This window comes from Anabrus simplex, chromosome 5 (genome assembly GCF_040414725.1).
Source record: "Anabrus simplex isolate iqAnaSimp1 chromosome 5, ASM4041472v1, whole genome shotgun sequence".
Taxonomy (NCBI): Eukaryota; Metazoa; Arthropoda; class Insecta; order Orthoptera; family Tettigoniidae; genus Anabrus; species Anabrus simplex.
Window position 1 is genome coordinate 275,831,060 of NC_090269.1, and position 26,662 is coordinate 275,857,721.

Below are 26,662 nucleotides of genomic sequence, written 5' to 3' on the forward strand. Positions count from 1 at the left end.
ATAAAGAGAAAAATGTGTTTGTGTGAGTTAGGTGTGGGTTGGGGGCAGGTGAAGACACAAGAGTGAAACGAAGCAAGAATAATACAGTACCGGTAACTAGTGTATGTAGGTTATGAGAGTATGACACATAGCACATAGCCTAGAGTGAAAGGAGAGTACGATTTTAACAACAACAACAACAACAACAACAACAACAACAACAACAACAACAACAACAACAACAACAACAACAACAACAACAACAACAACAACAACAACAACAACAACAACAACAACAACAACAGCAACAACAACAACAACAACAACAATAATAATAATAATAATAATAATAATAATAATAATAATAATAATAATAATAATAATAATAATAATAATAATAATAATAATAATAAATTTTTTAGGAGAACTGTCAGAGCCCTTTGAAATCAAAACAGGTTTGAGACAAGGATATGGCCTCTCTCCAATTTTGTTCAACTGTGTTTTAGAGAAAGTTATTAGGGAATGGCAAAAAGAAATGAGCAAGTTCAACTTTCCAAATGGAATTAGATTAGGTCACAAGAGAACTGGGCTTAAATTTGAATGCCTCGCATTTGGACATGATATAGTCTTTTTTGCAGAGAATTTGCAAATTGAAACTAAGCAGAATGAAGTCCTCAAAGAAACAGCAGACAAAACAGGATTGCAAATATCTTTTGAGAAGACAGAGTACATGAACATAAATACCACTGACCCAACCAGGACAACGAGGACAAAGTACGGTGACATCAAAAGAGCTACAAAATTCAAGTACCTAGGAGAGATTTTGACTCCAAACATGAATGAAAAAGCAGCAATTCAAGAACATGCAAAAATGATGGAAGCTGCATTTAGATTATGTCAGAACACCTACAAATCTAAGTCACTCTCCTACCAGGCATTCAAGCACTACAGCACGATAGTCAAACCTGAATGTTTATATGCACCTGAGACAACAGCCATGAAGGGACTCTCATATTTGGAAAAGAAATAAAGGAAGTTCCTTAGAAAGATTCTTGGACCCAGAAAATCATCAGACAAGTTTACGTTTTGCATGAGACCAAACCACGAACTATACCAACAATTTGAAAACATCACCACCACAATGAAAAAGAGGAGATTGATGTTCTACGGACATATTAAAAGGATGGGATCAGAGAGACTCGCCAACAGGATCCTCACCTTCCAGGAGAACAGGAAGACACAAGTCCCATGGGTAAAAGAAGTCCACCGAGATTTAGAAAAATGTGGGATCACAGCAGAAGATACAACAAACAGAAAAATCTTCAGGCATGAGCAAGCCAACGGATGAAGGAATACTGGTGAAAGAGGAAAGAGAAAGAACTTGAGAAAGCAATGGAATTTGTCTAATCGCAGCCCATAGATGGCTGAAACAAAAATAATAATATAATAATAATGTTGTTTCTGTGTTTCACAAACCACCTTTTCAGTTTTTGGTGATGCCGAGGTGTCAGAATTTTGTCCTGCAGGAGTTCTTTTACATGCCAGTAAATCTACCAACACAGGGCTGACATATTTGAGCACCTTCAAATACCACCGGACTGAGCCAGAATCGAACCTCGCAAGTTGGGCTCAGAAGGCCAGTGCCCTACCATCTTAGTTACTCAACCCGGCAGTACGAATTTGGAAAAAAATTGAAATAACAATAGTGAAGGACAGGGAAGAGAAATACCTACCAAAATCTTTAATGGCTGGCAACCATGTCTTACTAATTGATAGTCAGTGTCCCTGTTCAAATAATTAGGATTTTCATATATTTCCAGTGCTTCCCATATAATCCTAGACCTGTAGTGTTTTGTGTGGGTTAAGAGCTCGAACATCATGGAACACAACTTCATGACCCAACGCTATGGCATGTCCTGCTATTGCTGACTTGTCTGGCTGGTTGAGATGGATATTTCTTTGATTTCCTTGATATGAGTACTCGTGAACCAGAATGTTTAACCAATGTATACCTTGCTGCAAGTACAGGGAATTTTGTACATCCCAGGGTGTAATAGTAGGGACAACTCCCACCTGCTTCACACACACATTTTTCCCTTTATTCCCTTTTTTATTCCTTTTACTCATTTTTCTTTCCATCTTTGATGCAAGTGTAATAGGCTAAGATAACTTGAAAGCAATATTCTTTGATCCATGGGTAAATAATGCAAGTATCGAGCTTGAATCATTATTATCATTATTATTATTATTATTATTGTTATTATTATTATTACTTATGGACGATCATATTATTTATGAGGTTATGTCATGAAACATGTGCTGTGTATGTATTAATATGAGTTTATTTATTTTATTTATTTATTTGTCTTTAGTAGTGGTGAATTTAAGACTCATGGTCCTCTTTTACACTTAACCACATCATTGTACAGAAAATTTTTGGAGAATATTAATTATTTTAAAATAAACTAATTTGCATCATAAATTCAAAATAAATGCAACACAATAATTATACCAATATGTACATATCATTTGCCAAACCACTAAATGAAATTTAATAAAAATAAGTTTAATTTAATTTAAATATGATTAACTAAATGACACACACACACACACACACACACACACACACACACACACACACATATATATATATATATATATATATATATCATTCTCTCATCAAGATTCATATCACTGGTTTATGCATCTAAGAGGTACTTTCTGTAGGAAGACTTGAAAGACTCTAGTGAGTTACTGCTGCAGATGTTATATGGAACAGAGTTTCATAATCTTGCTCCTGCTGCAGTAAGTGATTGATTATAGGCAGCTGACCTGCTAAAGGGAATGGAGAGTGTCGTAACAGAGCGTGTATTATGCTTGTAAAAGAGGAAAGGTATGTAAAGTTTGATAACAGATACTGGAAAGTTCTCTCAGTTAGCAACCTGAATATCAACATGGCTACATGAAGATTTCTGAGTTCTTAAAATTTTAGGAGCCAAAGTTGCTTCTAATAAGGTGTGACATGAGTGTCATAGTGTAATGAAAATACAAATCTGATGCAGGAATTCATGGTCCATTGTATCCTTCAAATTTGTTCTTTCATAGCATCTATGAATACAGCATCACAATAATAGAATAAAGGGAGAACTAATGTTTTTATAAGCCAGACTTTCATATTTAATGGTAAAATGTTATGATGGTATTTCAGAGGATGGAGTGAGGCATATATTCTGTTACAGATACATGTGGCGTGTTCATTCCAATTTAGGTTTTCATTTATAACAACACCTAGATTATTTACCAAACTTTCGTATGGAATTTTGGTACCAGATAGAGTGAATGAAGGGATGTCTAAGGTCTTTGTTATGTTTATTAATTTCAATTGTCCAACTATAATAGCTTTTGTCTTGGAGGGATTTATTAATATAGAGTTTTCACAAGCAAGTGATTATATATTTTGTAAGTCAGCATTCTATGTTACTATACGAATATCTTCCAGTTTTGTATGATAATATATTTGGAGGTCATCCACATTTATATGATAATTGCAATATTTCAATCGAGATGCTATGTCGTTTATGTACAAAATAAAAAGCAGTGGTCCATGTACAGAACCTTGGGATACCGGTACTCCTGTTTGTTTCATTGACCATTGAAAAGTATTGTTATTTATAATGACTCATCTGCAGTTTGTGAGGTAAGAGTTATAAAGCAGTCTGATTTAGATGAGAGGTTTTTAATTTGGCCAGCAGTATGTCTATGTTTACAGTGTCTTTTTGCTAGTTGTTTTACGTCGCACCGACACAGATAGGTCTTACGGCGATGATGGGACAGGAAAGGGCTAGGAGTGGGAAGGAAGCGGCCGTGGCCTTAATTAAGGTACAGCCCCAGCATTTGCCTGGTGTGAAAATGGGAAACCACGGAAAACCATTTTCAGAGCTGCCGACAGTGGGGTTCGAACCTACTATCTCCCGAATACTGGATACTGGCCGCACTTAAGCGACTGCAGCTATCGAGCTCGGTGTTTACAGTGTCAAATGCACTACTAAAATTAAGAAGAGTAAGTAATGTGACCTTCTGTTCACTCATTGTGTATCTAATGGCATCTGTAATCTTCAATAGAGCAGTGGTTGTGAGGCATAAATTCTGTTACAGATACGTGTGACGTGTTCATTCCAATTAGGTTTTCATTTATAACAACACCTAAATTATTTACCGTCATACAGAATTTTGGTACCAGATGGAGTGAATGAAGGGATGTCTAAGGTCTTTTAAACCCTGACTCTAATGGGTCAAACTAGAAATATTTGTTTAGATACTCAGTTAGTTGCCAATGGATTATCCGTTCAAAGGATCTGGAGAGAGATGAAAGTATACACACCGGTCGATAGTCTTATAGGGAAACAGTTGGAGACATTTTTGGTACCGGATTAATGATTGCATCTGTCCATATTCTTGGATATGTTCCAGAACTGAGGTAGAAATGATATATGTGAGTAATTACTGGACAAATAATATCTAGAATACGTTTAATGATGATGATGGGGAGATCATCAACTCAAGTGGCATTGGACTTGATCAAAAGTATTTCATGATTCACCTCAGTTTCATTAACAGTATGGAGTTTGAACATTGGTCTATTTGGTGGCGGTTTAGTCAGTAATTTTTAATTGTGTTATAGTCTGTGGTTGGTGCTTAATTTTAACGTACCATAACAGAAGTGTTTATTTAAGTCGTCAAGTGATATATCTGGGTTACAATGGTTAGGTTCAAGTTTATATAGATGTTGATTCCCTATTTCCATGGAGCGGAGCTCTCACCATGTGCTTCGTGCATTCAAATTATTATTGGCTAGCTGTTGGTAGTGAAAGAATTTCTTATTATGGATCACTACTTTAATTTTGTTGCGCAGAGACCGATACTGTTCAAGTACATCAGGAGAGTTGGTTCATCTATATAGCCGATGTAATAAATCTCAATGGGACTTCACGCGTTTAACATCATCAGTTAGCTATGGGCAGGGAGGTCAAGAAACTTTAACTCTATGTTTCGGAGCATGCTTATCGAGGAGACCAAGTAAGAGGTAACCGAGCTTTTGTAGTTTTACATCAATATCATCTATGTTAATTATGTCCTCCCAAGGAGAATTTGAAATATCCAGTCTAAAGTCATGCATATTTATATGTTTAATGTCCCTGTAAGTGATATATTTTGTTTCTCCAACAGGGAAGTGTACTATCCTCCATACTATTCATCATAGTCATGGATAAAATTCCCTAAGAACATTAAACAGAGATTGGAAAGACAGGCAACAAAAGCCGTGTTGTTTGCAGATGATATAGTGATATGGGGTGAGGATGAAATGGAAGTGCAGAAACAAGTAGATGTATGGAATCATGAGATAGAAAAATTTGGGATGAAAGTAAGCACAGAGGAAAGTAAAACAATAGTGATGACAAAGGGAAGGAAGGAAGGAAGGAAGGAAGGAAGGAAGGAAGGAAGGAAGGAAGGAAGGAAGGAAGGAAGAGGAAAAATAAAACTGAATGGTAAAATTCTGGAAGTGGTTAAAAGTTTCAAGTACTTGGGAAGTGTGATCACAGAAGATGGAAAGTTGACCGAAGAAATTGGGAAAAGGATACAACAAGCAAACAGCTTCTACCAGAGTGTAAGGGGTATTTTGTGGAACCAAGATGTCCCGAAGAAATGTAAGAATGTATTGTATTCAACCTATTATGAACCCATACTAACCTATGGAGCTGGATCATGGACTACAACAAAACGAGAGGAGAGTAGAATACAGGCAGTGGAGATGAAAATCCTAAGAGGTATCAAGGGCAAGACCAGAAAGGATAGAATTAGAAATGAAGAGACAAGGAAAAGGACAGGAATCTTGAAACTTCAAGACAGGACAGAAACATCAAAGTTAAAGTGGTATGGGCATATGATGAGAATGGGAGAAGAGAGTGTGCCAAAAAAAGCTTTTCAGAGAAGTTAACAGGAAAGAGACCATGAAAAAGACCCCAAAAATGTTGGACACATTCTGGGTGGGAGTGCATAGAGAAGAGGGGAGGAAAACCAGAAGATGTACTTAAAAAAAGAGAAAGTGGTGGAGAGACAGGCAGGGATGGAGGTCTCTGACTCACAACCTGACCTGGGAAGCTGGAAATGGTAAATGAAGATGATGTTTGAGTGAACTCCACCTTTACAATACTTAAAGATACCTTTATTTGCTTTTTAGGAAAGGGATATGTTTTGTCTCTATTTGAGAGACATTTTCAGCCTAATGACGAAAGTATGGTAAGATTAATGCCATTCCTAAAGAACTGCTGCAACAAACAACACATCCAAAATTTCTAGAGTTAAATATATCTCCATAAAATGCACAATTAAAACATACACTTAAACAGGCCTATTTATGTTAAAAAAGAATTTGTAGTTAAAATGTCATGTCTTCAGAGACAATATAATCTTTAAAAAACAAGGAATTTTTAATAGACCCTATGAATTGTCCAGTAAAAAAAGTTGACTGATAATCCAACACTTGGCCAAGATAATTTTCTAATGTTCTAATATTAAAGTTAAAATATACTTTAATTCAGGTGGAACTTCCTCAAGACATAGGTTGAGTTGCTGGATAGGTTTTATGGCTCTGTGTATTATAGAGAACATTTAGAACAATAGGTCTAAAAAGAAAAGAAAAAAGAAAGAAAATTAGTATAAGCTGAACAAGTTAAGTAACTTGAGTAAGTGGTGTTTACTCAATCACTCTTAAAACTTGCTCAAGGTTGACAATACAGATTAATTATGAAGTTCATTTCTTGGGGACACCTAACATATATGCACTTTCTTCACTTTACATGGCTTTAACTACAATTGTTTCAAGGTCATGAAGCAATCCCCAATTTCTTAGCAACTTCAGCTTGTTACATGTTGCTGCTTTCCTTCACTACACTTAAAATACGTAATTTTTCAGCAATTGTAATGCTCGTTCTCTTTCTTTCACCCACGTTTGCTACTCATGAATCTCATGATGCTAATCACAACTCAGTCACTACTGAAGTGCAGAACACTAAAGAGTATGCTCGAAAAATAGTTTCAAGGTCATTCAATCTACCAATCATGTGTGTCGAGGTATGATTTCCAAGAAAAGTACAGTGCGAGTCATAAGTTTGTGTTTAGAATATTTCTTGTGATTTTGAAGACAGAAACCACTGTAAACGTATAAACAATGCATTTTTGCCATGAGGACTTACAATATAAGCTTATGAATCATATAAGTGAAAGATGTATAAACAAAATAACTCGGCGTAATACTGAACGTATAGGATTTTGTTGGAACTGGTGAAAAAAAGTATAAACGTAGAAAACATATGAAAGAAGTTTTACTGTACTTATGTAGATATGAATAGGTTACCACAGGATAGGATGATATTGAAAACTCCTTCTATCTGCACCAGTTATTGCCCCTGTTTTACTTTCATTTCTGAGTTACACTCACACAAAATTCATCAGAAACATCTTTCTAATACTAATATCTATGCAGTCTATTGGTTAATGTTGACAACAGGAACATAATTGTTTTCTATTACAGTCACAATTTCTTACAATTTCTTCCCTAAATACTTGCAGCCAGAAGAAATATATGGTTAATCATATCAAATTTCAATGCACATTTACTTAGTGAGCTGTAAGTTACAGTTCAGAGAGACCATAATTCTTAAGTTTTCTTACAATCTGAACCTCTCATTCCAACGAGGGTTGAGTGTTTGTGGCTTAACAGTGGTGGCTCGGATGAATTTGGCTGGTACTTGCACAGACAAGCTATCTCGGTGTTCTCGACGTTCCCTTGAATAACCATGTTCCTTTCGTTTGAAGCTCAATCTAAAGCTGTAACAAAGGAATAAATATATGTATCTTGAACAATACACACCACTGAATACAAAGTTCTTCACAAGTATTAGTTAAGAATAATGAATGTACTGTTTTCATTTTGACAATTCACCCAAAACTCAATGGGATATCAGATTCTTTCATTAGTGGACAGAATCCTTGAGAGAATGTTCCCTAAAGTATCTATCATTTAAACTATCCAATGTTAACAAAGAGCAATAATTCACTTACATTTCTTTCTATCAAAGCATGCTTGTAATTGCATTTCCAATTCATAGATTATTCTACTAAATCTAATGTAAGAACATTATATTATTATATTATATTATAATAATAATAATAATAATAATAATAATAATAATAATAATAATAATAATAATAATAATAATAATAATAATAATGATAATAATAATAATAATTTATGACTTCGGCAACCAGACCGTAGACTTACTGTACTGCCATTTAGATGCCCAATGTACCAATTTCAACATCCCAATTGCATTACCATGTGGCAGAAAAAGTGGAAATTTAATGCATGCTTTCCAAGGCTCAGCAGTTACTTTGCTGAGTAAATGCTAAGTAACAGGAGTTAAGTAATATGGCAACCACTTTGATACAGAGAACCACAATTTTAACCTGTCCTTCAAAAGTCCAAAGTTCCAGTGGTGGAATGACCAGGCTGCAGACAGCCATGCACAATCCTCTGCCATTATTCCATTAAATGTGCACACTGCTTATTCCAATGAGTGTCTCAGAGTAGAGATTGAATAGCTTGAATTCTATGATGAACCAGTGTATTATGTACCAGTAGTGTCAGAAAATTTATGAACCAGAAGAGGGAGATCTAACTCCCCAGCTACTTCCTGCCAATATTCAGGCAGGCTGTTATACTCGGTATGCAGCAGTAACCCCATCTATTGGAGATGAATGGCAGCAGAAGACACAAAGCGCATTGCAACAAACGATGGTCATTGTAATGTTATTGTTGAGCAATTTTATGAGCTTGTTATGTTGTAGGGCTTTATATTTAGTTTTCTTCCGACTCTGTGATATTAGGGCATCTTATAATATTATTTATAGCATAGAATGTAGTTCCTTATTCCCCGACTTTACATACTGATTTTCATTAAAATCTGTTTCCCAGTTTTTTCGTGACTCGGCGCTTGTATGGACTTAGCAACAAAAATCCAAATTCATGAATATCTCTTATCATAGTCGGCATGGTAAAAATGTATAAGACAATTGATCGGAAATGTAATCTATATATCTGGTATAGATATATATCTGATATAGATTTATAGATATATAAAATAAAAGTTTCATTTGTACATTGTTCAGAATTGAAAGATAATGGCATTCTGTATCGGTCATGTCTACAGTACATGTTATTATTACATGTAATAAATATCATTTTTGGTCCGTATTGATGATATTTGATTGAAATAATAACATTAAGTTATTTATTAGACCACCTAATCAATACAAAATCGCCTTGGATGATTTACATAAATTTGTTAACTAATAGTGGTACATGTTTCGCCTTCCCTGAAGGCATCATCAGCCATAGTCTTAACCTTAAATTAAAAATAAGCGTCTAAATAACATGTAATAATGAAATGAATTTTAAATCTTGAAGGGATTTGAAGTAAAATAACATTACAAATAACAATGATAGTTTAAAAATACTATGTGATGAGATATAATAGTGGAAGTATTAACAAAATTAACATTAGAAGGCTGCTAAAATAAGTGCAATGGATAAAACAACAGATTGTTATACAACAAGTAGTCAGATTGCATAAAAATAAAGTTGATAGTCTGGCGGTTATAATTAGACGATGGCGAAAAATATACTTAGATAATCTCGAACATAGTAAGATTATTAATAACATCAACGGACTCTGTCTTTGGCATCGCTATGTTGATGATACCATAGCTACCATTGATAAACAAATCAACAACAGCAATAACATACTATCATTTCTCAACAACTTAGATAATAATATTAAATTCACTAAAGAAGATGAGTTCAATAACTCTTTGAACTTCTTAGACATCAAAATCACACGAGCATTGAACAAATTCGACTTCCAAATATACAGAAAACCCACCTTTTCTCCAACAACCATAAAAAAATGATTCTTTACATCCCAACTCACATAAAAAAGCCACTTATCACAGTTTAATATATAGAGCATTAAAGATCCCTATGTCCTCTATTAATTTAAAGAAAGAATTACTATTCATTAAGGAAATAGCTAAATTCAATGGATTTAACACGAGTATGATTGATAAAATCATTAATAAAACCAAACTGAAACTAGCTACAAATTTAACTCCATTGAAACCCGTCAAACCAAAATATGCTAAATTCACGTTCACTAACCATAGCATTTATCCGATAACCAGTTCATTAATGAAGCACGAAATAAAAATAGCCTACACAACAGAAAACACTAATCGTAATTTATTCTTCAATCACAACTCTATTAACATCACAGACAATAGTTACTCTGATCAGGAATATACAGATTGAAATGCTCTACATGTAATTTTTCTTATGTTGGCCAAACTGGCCGCAGCTTCTCCACCAGATACGCCGAACATTACAATGCCCAAAGACAACAAATTCTCCGCAATGGCCAACCACATGAGGGACACAGGGCATAAATTCACCACAATAGAACAAGACCTCCATATCCTAAAAAGAGTCGATAAAAGTAAACTCATGACAGAATATGAAAACTTATTTATTTTCCTCGACCAACATTTTAATAAAGATAAGAACCTAAATGACACTATTGATTAAAAAAGCCCCTTGTATGAACAGATTCTTATTTTATTACGAGAATCAACTCCCCTCACCAACATATTCTTAAAAATCTTCAACCTCACATCAATTAGCGTTCCCACCTCCCCTACAGCTAATATACCCCCCTCCCTTCCCCCCGCCGCTAGCACCACTAATTCAAATACAACCAATAAACCCATAGCCACACCCACCGTAACATCGCTCCCTCAAATAACCTTACACCGATACAACACGCGCAGTAATACACTCTCTTCCTTCCCTCCCACCAATAGCAGCCCCCCTCCAATAGTTACGTCAACGCAAACAGATCCCCCTCCAGCACAAACCTTCAGCTATAACACACGTAGCAAGAAGTCTACTGTTGCAAATACTTCTAACTCATAACGTTACAAGCTATCTTTGTCACCGTTAAATGGTAAGTGCACACGATTCTACTTCAATATTTTCAAATATCTTTTCACACAATTAACTCTACGTTTCTTGCTTCCTTTTACAGATTCCACTATTATATGCTTTTTCAACTAGAATTTCTACAAACTCACAATTTACAACATTTGAGCATTACTCCAAATTTTGAGATGGCCCATAGAGATCCTGTTTGAAACTGTTCTTCAACTTCTATTCTACAACTTCATATCCTCAACGTGTTCTACAACTTCACCATATGCCTCTGACTTTCGTCTTTTATCTTCAAGATCATGATTAACTTCGGATCTCTCGACTAACTTTGACTTTTATTCTCTCTTCTTTACTTTGATTATATACGATTTTTCGCCATCGTCTAAGTATAACCGCCAGACTATCAACTTTATTTTTATGCAATCTTACTACTTGTTGTATAACAATCTGTTGTTTTATCCATTGCACTTATTTTAGCAGCCTTCTAATGTTAATTTTGTTAATACTTCCACTATTATATCTCATCACATAGCATTTTTAAACCATCATTGTTATTTTTAATGTTATTTTATTTCAAATCTCTTCAAGATTTAAAATTCATTTCATTATTACATGTTATTTAGACGCTTATTTTTAATTTAAGGTTAAGACTATGGCTGATGATGCCTTCAGGGAAGACGAAACATGTACCACTATTAGTTAACAAATTTCAAGGCGACTTTGTATTGATTAGGTGGTCTAATAAATAACTTAATGTTATTATTTCAATCATGTCTACAGTAACGAGGAAATGCACTTTTTAATTTTCCATAATGTCTGTCTGTATGTACATACGTGTATCACAAGAAAACGGCTGAAGAAAATTTAATGAAAATCGGTATGTAAAGTCGGGGAATAAGTTGCTACACTCTAGGCCATAAATAAATTTGTTCACGCTGAGTGAAATGGTAGTTTAGGGTAAGGCCTAAAATTTAATTCTCAAATATTTATGTTATTAGTGATTCTACTGATAAATACTGCAAAACTGAAATTATATAGTATTAAATTTCTGATCATTTATGTCTTATACATTTTTATCATACTGGCTATAAGAGATATTCATGAATTTCGATTTTTGTTGCTTGGTCCGTATCAACGCTGAGCCATGAGAAAATGGATAAACTGAATTTAATGAAAATCAGTATGTAAAGTCGGGCAATAATGAACTACAGTCTACACTATAAATAATTTTATTCACCCTGGTTGAAATGGTAGTTTATGGTAAGGCACCTAAAATTTAATTTTTAATTACGTATGGCATTGGTCCTATCAAAAAGTAGGCCTACAAAATAATAAAAGTTATAGAGAATGCAATTTCCGATCATCCTCAATATAACACTAATCAGAAAGAAAAAACGGAAGGGGTCCGACACTTCGAAGAACAAAGGGATCGACCTAAGAAAGACAAGAGCTATGAAGAGCGTGAAAACAAAGGACTTCGTAGGCCGCCATGCGTAATACTGTTGAGGTCAGAAAAGGACAAGAGTTGACCAAGGGAGGTCGGATAGGATAGATGAAAGTGAGGACCCCTGCACAAGTAAGAGGCAGGAGCAATGCCAAGATTCATGGACAAGGGAAATTCTGAAGATGTTTATAAAAATAAGAAAATACCATAAAGGAACGATCGCTTGAATAACAAGACAAGAGGGAGTCAGGAAAGAAAGGCAGATTCACTTTACATTAGATGCCCTAATATCACAGAGTCAGAAGAAAACTAAATTTGAAAGCCTACAATATAGAAAGCTCATAAAATTGATCAACAATAACATTACATTGACCATTGTTTTTTATGATGTGCTTTGTGTCTTCTGCTGCCAATCATCTCCAATAGATGGGATTACTGCTGTGTACGGAGTATAATACCCTGCCTGAATATTAGCAGGAAGTAGCTGGAGAGATAGATCTCTCTTTTCTTTAGCATGCCATTCCTCTGGTTCATAAATTTCATGTTACTACTGGTATGTAAACACACTGGTTCATCATAGCATTCCAGGTACTCAATCTCTTCTCTGAGGCACTGATTGGAATGAGCAATGTGCAGACTTAATGGAATAGTGGCAGAAGAGTGTTCACAGCTGTCTGCAGCCTGGTCATTCCAGCTCTGGAACTTTGGACTGTGCGTTAAATATTAGAAAATGTATGGCTTTTCATTTGATTGAGTATTTCATATGAAAGCATTGCTTTCATTTTAATTGCATCATTCCTAATGATGTCATTGTAATGACCTATGTTGACTTCAGTTGTAAAGACTACAAAGACAGTCTTTTTGAGAATTCCATAGCGAAGCATGGGAACATCAGCTAGTTCTATATAACTTTAGTTACGTAGTATTTATCGATAGGACCACTAATAACACAAATATTTGAGAATTAAATTTAAGGCCTTCCCCTAAACTACCATTTCACTCAGTGTGAATAAAATTATTTATGACCTACATTATAGCAACTTATTCCCTGACTTTACATACCGGTTTTCATTAAATTCTCTTTAGCCATTTTCTCGTGATGAGTGTATGTAGATACATACATACATACATATATACATACATACATATCTGCGCACTTTTTACCAATAGATTTGTGTACGGGTTTGAGGAGTAAGGAGGGAGCTCTCCCGATTCCATTAGTACTGCCAACTGAATGGAAATGAAATCTGAATAGAAATGAAATCTGAATTGAATCGATAATATGATCGATCGATATGAATTTTCTAAACCTTTGTTATCTTAAGCCAACAACTGTGTCACACACACATTATATAACATTATATAACATTATATAACGTTTCTCGATGTGAATCTTATTCCTAGAGTGAATTCTATAGTTTGGCTTTGCTGTGTAAACAACAACAGTACTAGTACGTAAAGTGTACACCAGATGTCGCACAGCGATGCATAAGCGATTCATAGTTTGTGTTTCAAAGGTTGCCAGTACGAATCTCGAAGATTGCCAAGGTCGACCGATTCAGCACTAGGGTGTAAATATATCGCTAAAAAGTGCACAGATAATACATACATACATACATGCATACATACATGATGTGACCGTATCGTCACATTGAATATTTATTTGGAAATATATATGTGGGGAGTGTGTTTGCTTGGAGCTTCTTTGTCAGTACGGGAGCTCAGCTGCATCATGTTGCATAACATCTTCGCCAGCTTGGCGCCTAACTCACGCAGATTATGGTTTATAAAACCCCCGAACTTAGCGCGCGTGATGGGGGAAGATAAAAGAAAAGTAGTATCTGCTGACTCCGCCCTTAAAACAAATGCCGACTCACAGTAGAGCCAACTCGGGATAATAATGCCTAAATTAACCATGAAGCACACGTCGAAGTAACAGCAAGAATATTGGGTCACTGACAAAATTATAAATCAAAATAATATAATATAATTTATGAAATTACGTCTCAAACAAATTACGTAACCGGCTCTGGCATCCTAACGCTAGCTGTGAAGCAGACCGCCAACAGGGGTTCCCTGTTGGTCTCTTGATTTAGATGGCCGAATTACTATTAAACCACTGATCGTTTTGCGTTCCGCCTTACATCTAGTATTAGTGATTGGTGAGCCACACAATTTGCTGCATCGCTGATTTCCATAAACTTAGTGGATCTGGAGATCTCAAAGTTGGAGGGGGAACAGTACCTCTGTCCAACCCCCACTCCATATGCTCGCACTTCTCAGGGTGGTTAGTTAAGGACGAGCTGACTGTCGTAGTGAAAGGACATACGTGCCTCTCGCTGCGCTCTCCCTCTCCTTGCCAGGCGCTCTGTACTTTTCAAGTATCTGCCAGGCACTTGTACTTATTAGTACATTTTCGAAGGAGCATTGTCTGAGCTGTAGCACTTTTCAGTGTTCGCTCTTTCTTCTGTTTCAGGATTTCTTACAGGAGGACAGGATGGAGAAGCCGACCCTACCAGTGAGACTGGTCGACCAAGACTACGAAGGAGCCTTCGACAAGATACAAGACGCGCTCAACACGATGGCAGCCCCCCGCTATGAACGCCCTGGGCTGGTGGTGTTCAACCGGTGGGGTGAGCGCGACCACGAGGGAACGCTTCGAGTATTTGACCACCTCAATGCGACGGCGGAGTCCATTGGGGAGCCACTCCTGCAGATCATCGGCCATATGGTCCCTGGCTGGGCGATCATCATCCGGCCTAATGAAGCAGCTAGCTTCAGGGTCTACGAGGAGCGCACGTCCCAGCAGTTCCAGGTTGCCCGGCTACCAGGATTCAGGGAGCACCTGGACGTCTCGGGCTACCAGGAGGCAGCCTCGCAGACGGAGCCAACGACCGAGGACGACGGCGGCGCTCCCGAGCGCCGCGACGGCGCGACTCCAGTTGGAAAGCTGTACTCCACTAAGTACACGCAGACCAACAAGGCGACAACCAGGGCGAAGTGGTCGCAGACGCAGGCCTACCAGGAAGGGCCTGTTACCCGGGCGCAAACCAGGAACGCGCCCGTGATGGTGGAGAGCAGCACAGCGGTGGAGAAGGACGCCCCCTGGCGTACTGAGACTGCTGCCCAGGTCCAGCCTGCCTGCACGTCTGTCGAGTTGCAGACCTCGATGTGCGCCCCCCAGGACAGGGAACGCAGTCGAGTGTTAGCACCGACCGACGCCACCGCCGCCGCCAGCCAGGAGAAAGAAGAAGATGGCGACGCAGAGGAGCCGGTAGCTACCCCGGGGTTACCAGGCCGGGAGGAGGGCCACCAGGGCGAGGCCTCTTCCCCAGCCGAGAAGCAACCCTTGGGACCGACCGACGCCGCCGCCAGCCAGGGGAAAGAAGAAGATGGCGACGCAGCGCAGCCACCAACTACCCCGGAGTCACCAGGCCGGGAAGAGGGCCACCAGGACGAGGCCTCTTCCCCCGCCGAGAAGCAACCCCCGGGAAGAAGAAGAAGACGACGCCGCACCAGGAAGCAGAAGGCGACGCTGGCTCACCAGGAGAGGACCGCCAAGCCGCAACCCAGGACTGCTCCCAGGACAGCAGTCAACCGAGGAGCCAATCAGGAGAGGACCTCAGCGGGGCGGCAGTCAGGTGAGAGTGAAACGTCCCCCTCAGCAGCTCTTGTAGTGTTTCCGCTGTCTGAGGTGGGGCCACCGTCAGGTCAGCTGTGGGCTCGAGGTGAGGTGCAACCGCTGTGGTGGTGATCACTACTACACGGCCTGCGCAACACTTAGAGACGCGCCGGTGTGCGCCAACTGCGCGGGGGGCCACCCGGCCTCCCATCGCAGTTGCCCAGTCTACCGGGCCATGGCGCGGGCAGAGAGGAAGGAGGCCCGGCGCCATGACCCTGCCCCTTCCAGGAGGCCCCCGCCTCGGCGGGCTTGGCCTCACTCTCCGGGATCGGAGACTGGGTACGAGGTACCCCAAGGAGGTGGAGTCGTGCGACAGGCCCTAGTGGTACTCGACGCATGGCTCCGCAGCCGGCAAGGACCGTGCTAGTCACAGCAGTGCCCAGACGGACTGATCCCCAGGTGATGGAACGGCAAGGAACTGGTTTATGTTTTGTGCATGTTACCTGTTCCTAACTAACACAACCTCTGGTCTTTTTCCAGCCCACATCCTTGCATGTGCTATCACAAGATGTCAGGTTTTACATGTAGGCTCTTTCTTCTTTCTGCCTATGTGGTTTTTCCCTGACCCTTCAATACCATACTTCAACACCATATACCTAATACAATCTCGCCTGGTAGCGTGTCTGACATGGAAACAGGCAGATACTCCTTGTATCACTTCCCACTCTTCCCTGCTATCTCTTTCTTCTTCTTAGAAATAATAGCATGTCGGAGGCCATGTAGATTGAGTCGTTGGTCACGCGGGGGGAGCGGGCTTCGGGGGCCCCCCCGAAAAAAAAAAAAGGGTGGTTAGTTAGTCAGCAGGCAGTCTATGATGTGACCAGACGGTCAGTTTGTGGTCGGACTTTCCTGTTCTTTGTATAGAAAAAGTTGATATAAACGGGAGTGAAAATAAGTATAATTTCTCATACGAATTGTCAGTACCAAACTTAACTGAGCGATAGTGCTGTATGAATTATGGATTGTTCGCAACGCACCACATAATTACGTGAACTACGTCATATGTTCGCATTGCAAAACTGTGACGCTATGATGTGCTGAATATCAGACGGAGACAACTGTTCTTTAATTAATCTCCCATGGTAGAGAGAGAGTCTGTGGTGTGTGAGAATAATTTGAATTTTGTGAAGGTAAACATGTAAAATGGTAGCACAAAAGTCCGTGTAATATAATATAAACAGAACTCCAGTATTAAGTTATCGTGCTGAATGACGGCGTAATTGTAGAAGTACAGAGAAACAGACGTAAGGGCCGGGGTTTTGAAATAGATATAGGAACCCAATGTCATGTTAATTCAGTTAAATAAACTATTGCAGTGACGAAACAGTGATTTCTGTACTATTTTTGTTGGACTGAGGTAGTTTCGCTGCGCCTGGCATCAAATTAATAACTATGCAACTTTCATTCTGCAAAAGGTCGCAACCATACCAATAAAAGTGGAATTTTGACTGTGACGTGTGCAGAAGAAGTCTGTGTGAAAATCAGTGTGAATAGTAACTTTACAGTATTCACGACTCCAAGACCATGGATTATTCAAGAGTCATTGAGGGACGTCTGAAACCCGTGACCTCCCACCTCAGCGACATAGAGTAGACGCTTCAGGCGAGTCCCTGGCGGACTCGGACTATGGAGGATGAATCAAAGCTGTTGAGTACCAAGTTATGACTTTGTAATGTTAATATTCCCTTTGTAAATAGGTAGAAATGTAAGGATGGGGTTAAGATAATTTATAGTATTGAATTGTCAGGTTAGTTCACTTAGGGTGGTCAATAGGATCCCTTTTAATTTAACTACTTGAGGTTATTCGGGAAGGAAACAAATTAGGGTAATGCATGTATTTTTGGCCCAATTTATTTAATTGCATGTGCATGTTTTGGGATTATTTGTGTTTACGAGTGCTGTCAGAGGAAAAGGGGGGAAGAGATTATTGAATTTCTGTGAGTTAATGAAGTAGCGTCCCTCTGAGTGACTATTTTAGACGAGTCAGGATAATATGATGGTAGGATCTTCGCCAACTGCCTTTGAACAGTATTTTAATGTGGGATAGTCAGAGCACTCTCTTTCTAATGTACAGTAGTAGAATTTGATGCATGGTAGGTTAAGACGTGGCTGTATCTAAATATGTGTGAAGAATTAATTGTGCCCAGGTTTGAATTCCACCTCCCCAAACACTAGCTAGGCTCCTGTGTATTTTGTTTTTGTTTTTTTGTTTGGTATTTTATGTTTATTAAGTTAATTTATTTGGTTGGATATTAAATGCCGATTTACTGAACGTAGTTTCAATTTATATCAGGTACACATTCTCATCTCTTTGGCCTGAGATAATAGTAAATTTTAGCTTGTGAGCTAGTGGAAATGGTGGTTAACTCTGCGGTGAAGGTAGCGATGTCTGAACTCGGGCCTTATGTAAAGTTGAGAAAATATGAAGTGATATAGCGGCATGATTTTGAGAGATATTTATAGAATATGATGAACGCCTGAGATGATTTTAGCACGTTTATAAGTGCATCAATATGACTGCGTTTATATAATGAACCGCTGACCATGCATTGAGAGTGCGTTAATGAGTGGAGAAGTTTGTTTCAAGTAGGTTATTGTCCCATCGGGAGGGCTGTCCCAAGAGATTTATTGCAGGCGATCCGAGGGGTTGCAGCTTTTTTTTTGAGAGAAAGACAGGCGAGTTGACATCTCTATGCTCTTGGCAAGGAAATGAAAGTTTTCCAGACACCGCGTTCTTCTGTTAGTAGAAGATGTTCTTTTTTTTAAAATTTGATTACCACATTCGCGACAAGCTATGTCAAAATTAATGTAGGAACATTTAATTGTTACCCTTAATCATGCGGTAGATAGGGTTTTGTTTTTCAGGACACCTGATAATGGAAGGAACCAAGGTCACTACTTCGAACCTTGGGGCACGATGAGAGTTGTTAGTCACACAGCAGCGGTGAATAATGGCTGCATTATTTATGTTATATGTGTTTTCTTTTCTAGGTGGTAGAAGTGTGTGAACATGATGTTTAGATAATTATTGATTTATTGAAGCTAGATTTCGTGAGAATCCATTGATAGTTTGGTTAAGTGAAAGGATTTAGACCCTTATGACGTGTACAGTGGGTTCTCGCTTTTTATCATTTACGAGATTATTTTGTAATTCCGTAGAATTTGCTTAATGTTTTTCTAATTTCATATATTATTTATATATATAATCTATCGTGCTATATTTAAATTAGGCGGCCACTCCAAGACTAATCTCAGAGTAAATCAGTGTTTTGAATACGTAAATTGGGAGTCAAACCCGGGGAATATTTTGCATTCGCAAGGTCGTAACTTATCACTGTAAATAGTCAAAAGTTTTATTATGACAAAATTTAGAAGGGTAAAATTATTTTTGTGTCTTATTCAACAGCCAGAATGAAATGTAGGGTTGATCAACAACAAAACCAGTTATACAAAGTGAAATTTTAAAAAGGTAATTCAACCTTCTCCGATTTGTTTGGATGGAAGGAATTAACACTCAAGTGCTTAATTGATAAATGTGAGATTTGTTTTATCATTAAATTCGACACCGTAATTTCAATAGTCCATATAGAGACACTAGTGAAGGTGTGGACTGTGAGTGTACTAAAATGACAACGTGGAATTTGTTTCCCATTGCCTTTATTGGGTGTCAAATCTATTTGTATAAATTCATGAATTTAATAATCAAGGTTGTAAAGTGTCTATGATATGTTGCAACGAGAGTTCAAACCTTTAGAAAACTTTATTTTTGCTTATCTGTGCCGATAATTGCATTCTTATCTCTTCCGTTCATTTTAAGCCTGTTAGATTTAAGTTGGTTCTAGTTCGTAGCCGCGGACGCACCATGGCCATGAGAGGCTAGTACTCATGTTTCGGAACAGAAGGGTAGCGGTTGACCTCGCTATGTCAAATAGGGCATTTGTCATCTCTTGTGTTCGGATTAGTCATTTCAATCCAAATGAGGCAGCATTTGTCACTAGACGGAAAAGGTCCCTTGACTGTTAATTTCTGTGGCGCGTGGTCCCATGTGTTCATGACCTGGTCGGGGTAAATTTTGTGTTGTCACATGGTCCCATGAGCTATGGGAGCTGAAGGGAAAGGTACCAAGACAGACAGACAGACAGACAGACAGACAGACAGACAGACAGACAGACAGACAGACAGACAGACAGACAGACATTTACGGAAAATGAAAAGTGCCTTTCCTTGTTACTGTGGACACGACCGATACAGAAATACAATTCTTTTAAAATTCTGAGCAATGTATCGACAAAACTCTTATCTATATATATAAAATAACTTGTCCTGACTGACTGACTGAGTGATTCATCATCACCGAGCCAAAACTACTGGACATACAGAAATGAAATTTTGTGGATACATTCATATTAAGATGTAGGTGCTCGCTAAGAGAGGATTTTGGGATATCCCGTCTCTAAGGGGGTGAAAAGGGGGTTGAAATTTTAAAATGAGTGTATCTATATCTCAAAACTTTAACGGTTTACAGATGTAAAAATTGCTATTTAGAATCTTTAAAAATAAGGAAACACGTATTTTTTGTTTACAGAAAATCCCAATAGGAGGGGTGAAAAACGGTGAAAAAGGGGTTGAATGTCTTTAATCAGGATACCGGTACTTATATCTCAGAAACTGAAGATATTACAGACCTGAAAATTGGTACACTTGATCTTTTTTAAAAATAAAGAAACACTGATTTTTTTGTTTTTGGAAAATCCAATTAATGGGAGGGGAAAAGGGGGCTAAATTATTAAAATGAGTGTATCAATATCTCAAAACTTTGAAAGTTTACAGATGTAAAAATTGGTATTTAGAATTTTCATTATAAATAAAGAAACACGTATTTTTTGTTTTCGGAAAATCCCAATAGGAGGGGCGAAAAGGGGTGAAAAATGGGTTGAATGCCTTTAATGACGATACTTATATCCCAGAAACTGAAAATATTACAGACCTGAAAATTGGTGTTTGGGATCTCCTTTAAAAATAAAGAAACACGTATTCTTTTGTTTTTCGAAAATCCAATTAATGGGAGGGGGTGAAAAGGGGTGAATTTTGAAAATGAGTGTATCTATATCTCAAAACTTTAAAGTTTATAGATGTAAAAATTAGTATTTAGAATCTCCTTTAAAAATAAAGAAACACGTATTTTTTTGTTTTCGGAAAATCCCAATAGGAAGGGTGGAAAAGGGTGAAAATGGGTTGAATGCCTTTAATGAGGCTACTTATATTTCAGAACCTGAAGATATTACAGACCTAAAAATTGGTATTTGGGATCTACTTAAAAAATAAAGAAACAGGTATTTTTTCGTTTTTGGAAAATCCAAATAATGGGGGGTGGAAAGGGGAGTGAATTTTAAAATGAGTGTGTCTACATCTTAAAACTTTAAAAGTTTACAGATGTAAGTATTGGTATTTAGAATCTCCTTTAAAAATAAATAAACATGTATTTTCTTGTTTTCGGAAAATCCTAATAGGAGGGGTGAAAAGGGGATTGAATGCCTTTAATGTGGATACTTATATCTCAGAAACTGAAGATATTACAGACCTGAAAAAAGGTATTTGGGATCTCCTTTAAAAATAAAGAAACATGTACTTTTTGTTTTTGGAAAATCCAAATAGTGGAGAGTTGAAAGGGGGGTGAATTTTTAAAATGAGTGTATCTATATATCAAAATTTTCAAAGTTTACAGATGTAAAAATTGGTACTTAGAATCTACTTTCAAAATAAAGAAACACGTAATTTTTTGTTTTCGGAAAATCCCAATAGGAGGTGTGAAAAGGGGTGAAAATAGTTTAATGTCTTTAATAAAGATCCTTATTTCTCAGAAACTGAAGATGTTACAGACCCGAAAATCGGTATTTGGGATCTCCTTTATAAATTACGAAAATGTTTTTTTAGAAAATCCAAATAGTGGGGGGGGGGGAGTGAAGGGGGGGTCTATTTAAAAAATGAGTGTATCCATATCTCAAAACTTCAAAAGTTTGCGGATGTAAAAACTGATATTTAGAATCTCCTTTAAAAATAAAAGAACACGTATTTTTTGTTTTTGGAAAATCCCAATAGGAGGGGTGAAAAGTGTGAATAAGGGGTTGAATATCTTTAATGAGGATACTTATATCTCAGAAACTGAAGATATTACAGACCAGAGAGTTAGTATATGGAATCTCCTTTAAAAATACAGAAACATTAATTTTTTTGTTTTTGGAAAATCTAATTAATGGGGGTTAAACAGAAGTGACAAATTGGGGTGAAATTTTAGAAAGACTATATCTACAGTATATTTCAGAAACGTAAAATGTTGCAGACGTAAAAATTGGTATTTGTGATCTCATATTAAAGTAAAGAAACAGGTATTCTCGGAAAATCCAATGAAGGTTGAAAAATTGAACAAATTATTGAATTAATTGTATGAGGATACTTACATCTAATAAAAACTAAAGTTGTTACAGACATGAAAATTGGTATTTAGATCTTCTTTAAAAATAAAACGACGCGTTTGGGGGGGGGGGGGGCGGAGAATCATTTTTGGGGGCGAGTGTGAAAAGGAGTTGAATTCGTTTCATGAGGACACATATCTCAAAAACTGAAGATAATCGGTATTTAGAAGATCATTTACTATTAAAGAAACAAGTATTTTTTGCCGGAAAATTCACTTAAGGGGGGGGGGGAGTGTGAAAGTAAGTGAAAAAATGAATTATTTTTATGGGAATACTTATATCTCAAAACTGAAGGTAACACACGTGAACATTGGTATTTGGAATCTCCTTTAAACATAAAGGGACACATTTTCTTTTTTTGGGTGGGGGGAGGTAAATCAACTTAACCGCGGTGGGGTGATAACGGAGATGAGACCAATTGATTTTACTGTTCCTAATGTACTTATAAGGAGCCTCCGTGGCTTAGGCGGCAGCGCGCTGGCTTCGCACCGCTGGGTTTCGTGGTTCAAATCCTGGTCACTCCATGTGAGATTTGTGCTGGACAAAGGGGAGGTGGGACAGGGTTTTCTCCAGGTACTCCGGTTTTCCCCGTCATCATTCATTCCAGCAACACTTTCCAATATCTTTTCATTTCATTTGTCATTCATTTAATCATTGCCCCAGTGGAGTGCGACAGGCATCGGCAGGGCTTATTCGTTCCATTCCTGACCCGGTTGAATGACTGGAAACAGGCTGTGGATTTTCAATGTACTTATTCTGATCATAAACCGATCATTTTTAATTCTCCTTGATTCGTTTTCAAGAGCAATCTTTTCCTTTGGAGAACCTGCTTAGATTACAGTAGATACTTCTGGCATATAAACAAAAATTTAAACATATTTGAAATAAACGATAGATATATGATTGACCGTACAATTTTTCACCTCTGTAATAAGGTCAATAATGCACGGAAGTATGTCATTCGTATCGCCAGAAGTCCTGCGCACTTGCCTACGGGCGACAATGGTGCTGGTCGTACTGACATCAATGACAACGGCAGCAGATGTAATTTACCGCAAAGTAGAGGTTCAGTACCGCCAAGGCACCCAAGACGACACCACGCCGGATCTCCTCAAGGATTTGATCCACATTTAAAATGCTTATAGGAAAAGATCGCAAAGGTTTAGGGACCCAACTGACCGGGTGGAATACCTGGACCTATCCCGGGAAGTACGAAATCGATTGCTGGAGAAAAGATTGAAAAATAGGAGGAACGTTGTTGTAATCTCTCAGAAAACGAGTCAGATCGCGAATTTTGGCAGAATCTCTCAGAAAACGAATCAGATCGCGAATATCAGTGGGTTATATATAAAACGATAAGCATTCAATTATAAATTTCAGTATAATACCGTAGCAAAGCACGGGTATCTTGCTAGTTTTATATATGTAGATAGTCTAACAGGCCTCATTTTCATCAGAAGTCTCACATGATCTACTCTATCACATCATAATAATTTATTACTTTCTGTATTGTATTGTATGCACATGAAAATGTATAAATACCACATGGGCTGCAGAACGTGTACTACCAGTAGGTTATTACAGGTCAACTATTTCAGTGTGGAAGGATTTGTGATCTTTGGGTCAAAAGTGTGGCACTCGTCTCTGATCCACCAATACAGCATTCCTGAACTGCTACTCTAACTCTTGAAGGAGTCAGACCTTTTTTTACTTTCTCATAACATGTTAGGAAGGACTGATAATCTCATTGATTTTATCCCTTATAAGACAATCACAACCATTATCACCCACAACTCCCTCTGCAGATGAATGGTAAAGCACCAGCCTTCAGATCCCTAGATTGCAGGTTCAAACCCAGCAGGGACAGTTGGATTTTTGAAGAGCAGAGAAAGGTCCATTCGTTACTCCATGTTGTACAACGTCAGCATGTAAAACACCTCCGGCAACACATTTGGTGCTTACCCAACAAAATTAATTAAAATTCAACCATAGATCACCTGACAGAGATCCATTTCTGTGACCTAGCAGAGTAAAATGGAACATCAAAATTGACACATAGGCAGCCTAGATGGCATCAAATAAAAATGCCTGCACACAATAGCTGAGGCCACATAAATTTTTAAAAACTTTTTTACCACCATCATGATCATGATCACCACTTTTTGTTTGCCAGAGCTTTTGACACCTTACTCCAACTGCAACAATTATGGATTCATGCCTTCCATCTCTACAACCAGTTTACATCAATACGAATAGTTTGCTGTCATCTCATGATGCTTTCTTTCCTGACCTTTTCCCAGATATCTGTGACAAACACTACTGTGGATTAAGCCCAGTTTTATGGCCAGAAACCCTTCCTGACACCAACTGTATGTAGAGGAATGTATTCACTATTGCATGTACTTGTGGTGTTCAGTAGTGTAATGTGCTGTATGCAAAGACCTAGACAAGTACCTAGTCCCCGAGCTAGAGGAATTAACCAACCACAGTTAAAATCTCTGGCAAGGCCAGGAATCAAACCCAGGGACCTTTGAACTCAAAGCCACTATGGTCACTATTCAGTCAAGGAGCTAGATTCTTCTTTGACTTAATGATGAGTGGTGAAATTCTTGCAGTTCTCTGTACATATTTCTAAAATTACAGTTCCTTAAACATATCTCTGAGAGGGAAGACAGGGTTCTTTTTTTTGTGTTTTCTGCAAACACTCCATTGAAATTGTAGCTGTTATCTCTCCTTTGTCTCTTGATCCTTAATGTGAGAAGCATCACTGGACTCTTGAAAATCTTCCTGCATTCTTTTCCAAACATAATGCTACCTCTTCCTTGATGTATAAGGATTCCTTGGTTTGCTCAATGTCTTTCATGGGGAACACATATTTTTTTGAGTTCCTATTTCATTTTTTGGCCCAACCTTTGGCATACAGTTGCATCTGTAACTTGCAACATCCCTGAAGACAGTGGCAGCTGGTGCAGAAAATCAGTTGTGAGCTGTAACCCATCCCCACTCCAAAAAATAAAAATATTTAGAAACATACCGGTATATGGTTTTCAAGAGGCTCTCCACTGAGTTTTCCACACTGAACACAAATGCAAACAACCCCAACACATACACTCATTCCTCATTAAAAAACTATAAAACTAAATAATTAAACACACAATAACACCTGCAATGGCAAAATATTCATGAACTCAAACACTTGGTGTGAGCGCGCAAAAACAGAACTTCCCAATGGTACCAATATCATTGAAATAAAACCAGCAACGTCGTAATGCAAAATTACATGTTATTTTTTTATAATGACATTTATAAACTAGAGATTTTAATGAAATAAAATCACAATATCATGTCCTTATTTTGACAGCATAAAAAGTACAACTTTTATAGTTCATCGATTTACAAATGTGGCTATGGAATAGGCAAGGTTGTAGTATTCTATCCTCTTTGGTATTAAAATACCTGGCGGGAACAGCTGTGCAGTATTTTGTTTTCCCGTTTGCTTTGAGCGATCCCCTCTTAAATACTAACGCTGAGTCAAGAGGGTGCCAGCTGCCACGTTCTCATATCGGTCGTTATGCAAGTGTGACTAGTGCTGGTGCTGCCTCTCTGTGGTCGAACGAAGAATCGCTGTGAAGTAATGTCTTGGCTGTTGTTTCCACAACCTATCGGAACACATTCTCTTGTATCGGAAAAGTTTGGCATGCATGCGCAAAAGGCAGAGTTCTTGGTTTCTGGCTAAAAGCTCAGAACTTCTCGCTGAGCTGGGATCACACAACACCCGGCGTGAAGTGCACCAGTAGTTACCTGGTTGTGAGGAGAGTTAAATCATTTCCTATTGCTGACGTCTTTTTCAATGCTCTGTATTTGATTGTAGATAATGTTTTAAAATTAATTTATTTTCCCAATAGGCAATGTGCTGCAGCACCTCAGCACATAAGGTACGGCTGCCCCTGCCTGAAGAAACACAATTATTTGCTCTGAACATG

General features: G+C 38.0%; 1 protein-coding gene across 1 annotated transcript in view; it reads right to left on the reverse strand.

The window, feature by feature from the left end:
- unc-13-4A (BAI1 associated protein 3) overlaps positions 1-26,662 on the reverse strand; it is an 824,271-nt gene that overhangs the window by 291,692 nt on the left and 505,917 nt on the right. The window contains exon 6 of the mRNA XM_067148123.2: positions 7,711-7,866. Within this exon, the coding sequence (XP_067004224.1) occupies positions 7,711-7,866 (156 nt within the window). The remainder of the gene's footprint in view (positions 1-7,710; positions 7,867-26,662) is intronic.